The sequence below is a fragment of the Salmo salar genome, chromosome 04 (genome assembly GCF_965601325.2).
Source record: "Salmo salar chromosome 04, fSalSal1, whole genome shotgun sequence".
Classification (NCBI taxonomy): domain Eukaryota; kingdom Metazoa; phylum Chordata; class Actinopteri; order Salmoniformes; family Salmonidae; genus Salmo; species Salmo salar.
The window spans coordinates 91,769,107-91,771,606 of NC_138294.1; the positions used below are offsets into that span (position 1 = coordinate 91,769,107).

At 45.6% G+C, this 2,500-nt stretch overlaps 1 protein-coding gene across 1 annotated transcript in view; it reads left to right on the forward strand.

The window, feature by feature from the left end:
* The window catches only part of LOC106604000 (arachidonate 5-lipoxygenase-activating protein), a 15,036-nt gene that overhangs the window by 8,815 nt on the left and 3,721 nt on the right, over positions 1 to 2,500 (forward strand). The window contains exon 3 of the mRNA XM_014198318.3: positions 1,579 to 1,649. Coding sequence (XP_014053793.1) covers positions 1,579 to 1,649 — 71 coding nt within the window. The remainder of the gene's footprint in view (positions 1 to 1,578; positions 1,650 to 2,500) is intronic.

A 2,500-nucleotide genomic window follows, 5' to 3' on the forward strand; every position in this document is an offset into this window, starting at 1 on the left:
GTCTCTACAGCCTATTGGGACACGTCCCCGGTCTCTACAGCCTTGACTATTGGGACACGTCCCCAGTCTCTACAGCCTTGACTATTGGGACACGTCCCCAGTCTCTACAACCTATTGGGACACGTCCCCGGTCTCTACAGCCTTGACTATTGGGACACGTCCCCAGTCTCTACAGCCTATTGGGACACGTCCCCAGTCTCTACAGCCTATTGGGACACGTCCCCAGTCTCTACAGCCTTGACTATTGGGACACGTCCCCAGTCTCTGCAGCCTATTGGGACACGTCCCAGTCTCTACAGCCTATTGGGACACGTCCCCAGTCTCTACAGCCTATTGGGACACGTCCCCAGTCTCTACAGCCTATTGGGACACGTCCCAGTCTCTACAGCCTATTGGGCCACGTCCCCAGTCTCTACAGCCTATTGGGACACGTCCCCAGTCTCTACAACTTTCCAAGGTGCAGCAGTGGTAGTAGAACATTCCTGTATTCAGTTGTGCACATTACAGCAAAATGTTTCGCAACCGGAAAATGTTTTTGCGACACAAACGAGAGTTTCTTAATGGACTTAGTACAGGTAGTCCCTCCTCGTTTGAGGCAGTTTTTGTCCGTTAGGTGTCTAGTGAATACAACTGAGTTTGCTGTGTGTCACACAGAAATTATTTTGTATTTTTGTATTTGGGGGGGGGGGGGGGGGGGGCTGTTTTTCTACTGCAAGACCTGACCCTCCCTTCACCCCTCCGACCCAGTGAGAGGGGAGGGCGGAATGGTGTTCTGTCATTCCTTGCGTCCACTAGCGTTTCTGGGGGGGGGGGGGGGGCAGGGGGGGCAAGGGGGGGGAGGCAGTGCCCCTGTGACAACAATTTTGGACCCCCTTGTGGCCCCCTAAATGTGGAGTATGAAATAATTTTTACATAACAAATTTTTGCTACGGTTCTTTTTTTTACATCCGTTAATAGACAGTGGCAACGCAGAACACTAATGATTATGAACATGGTATTTTGCCTGCTAATGCAGTGAAGAAAATGATATGACAACAATAACGTCTAATGTAACTGACCCCCTCTAACAGTACAACTGGCCCCAGCTTGCCCCCCCCCCCCCCCCCCCCCCTAGTTGAAATGGTCTAGAACCACCACTGCTTCCGTCCCATTTCATCATTGTTCCGGAACACTTCAGAATACACAGACTACACACCACAGACTAATTCTGAAACGGCTCTCTTGTAGTTAGAGGTTTTCACCCCAGTGCTTCAATCTGAGGTTGAGTGAGACTCAAGTCTGTCCTGGTAAAACTCATTTTATTTTCAGCATCGTTTAACATCAGTTCCTACAAAACACAAGGGGTGGAATCCTAGATCTTTTCCTGACGTCACTAAGTGAATATTAAACTTAAAGTGTCTGTTAGGATCCGGCCCTCAGCTGTTAACAGTCCAGTTACCAGAATTGTGGTTTTTAGTTTGGTTTCCTTTTACTTGACTTTATTAGGTTTCGTTGACAAGGACAGTATACATCGCTGTGACAAATATTTCCCACTGTGATTCTCCTGTTTATATGTGTGTGACCCCCCCCCCCCCAAAGCCGTAACTGCATGGATTCCTACCCTACCTTCCTGGCTGTCATGTGGTGTGCTGGACTGTGTCTCAACCAAGGTAAATTACTAACAAATCAAATCAAATGTATTTATATAGCCCTTCTTACGTCAGCTGATAACTCAAAGTGCTGTACAGAAACCCAGCCTAACACACATGCATACAGACACACACACAGACACAGACACAGACACAGACACACACACACAGACACACAGACACACACACACACACACACACACACACACACACACACACACACACACGACATTCTCCAGCGGTAAAATTGACAGTATGTTTCTGTATTGTGATCTAGTGTGATTCCCTAACTAACACTCTAACTGTGATCTAGTATGATTCCCTAACTAAGTCTAACTGTGATCTAGTATGATTCCCTAACTAAGTCTGACTGTGATCTAGTATGATTCCCTAACTACGTCTAACTGTGATCTAGTATGATTCCCTAACTAAGTCTGACTGTGATCTAGTATGATTCCCTAACTAAGTCTGACTGTGATCTAGTATGATTCCCTAACTAAGTCTGACTGTGATCTAGTATGATTCCCTGACTAAGTCTGACTGTGATCTAGTATGATTCCCTAACTAAGTCTGACTGTGATCTAGTATGATTCCCTAACTACGTCTAACTGTGATCTAGTATGATTCCCTAACTAAGTCTGACTGTGATCTAGTATGATTCCCTGACTAAGTCTGACTGTGATCTAGTATGATTCCCTAACTAAGTCTAACTGTGATCTAGTATGATTCCCTAACTAAGTCTAACTGTGATCTAGTATGATTCCCTAACTAAGTCTAACTGTGATCTAGTATGATTCCCTAACTAAGTCTAACTGTGATCTAGTATGATTCCCTAACTAAGTCTAACTGTGATCTAGTATGATTCCCTAACT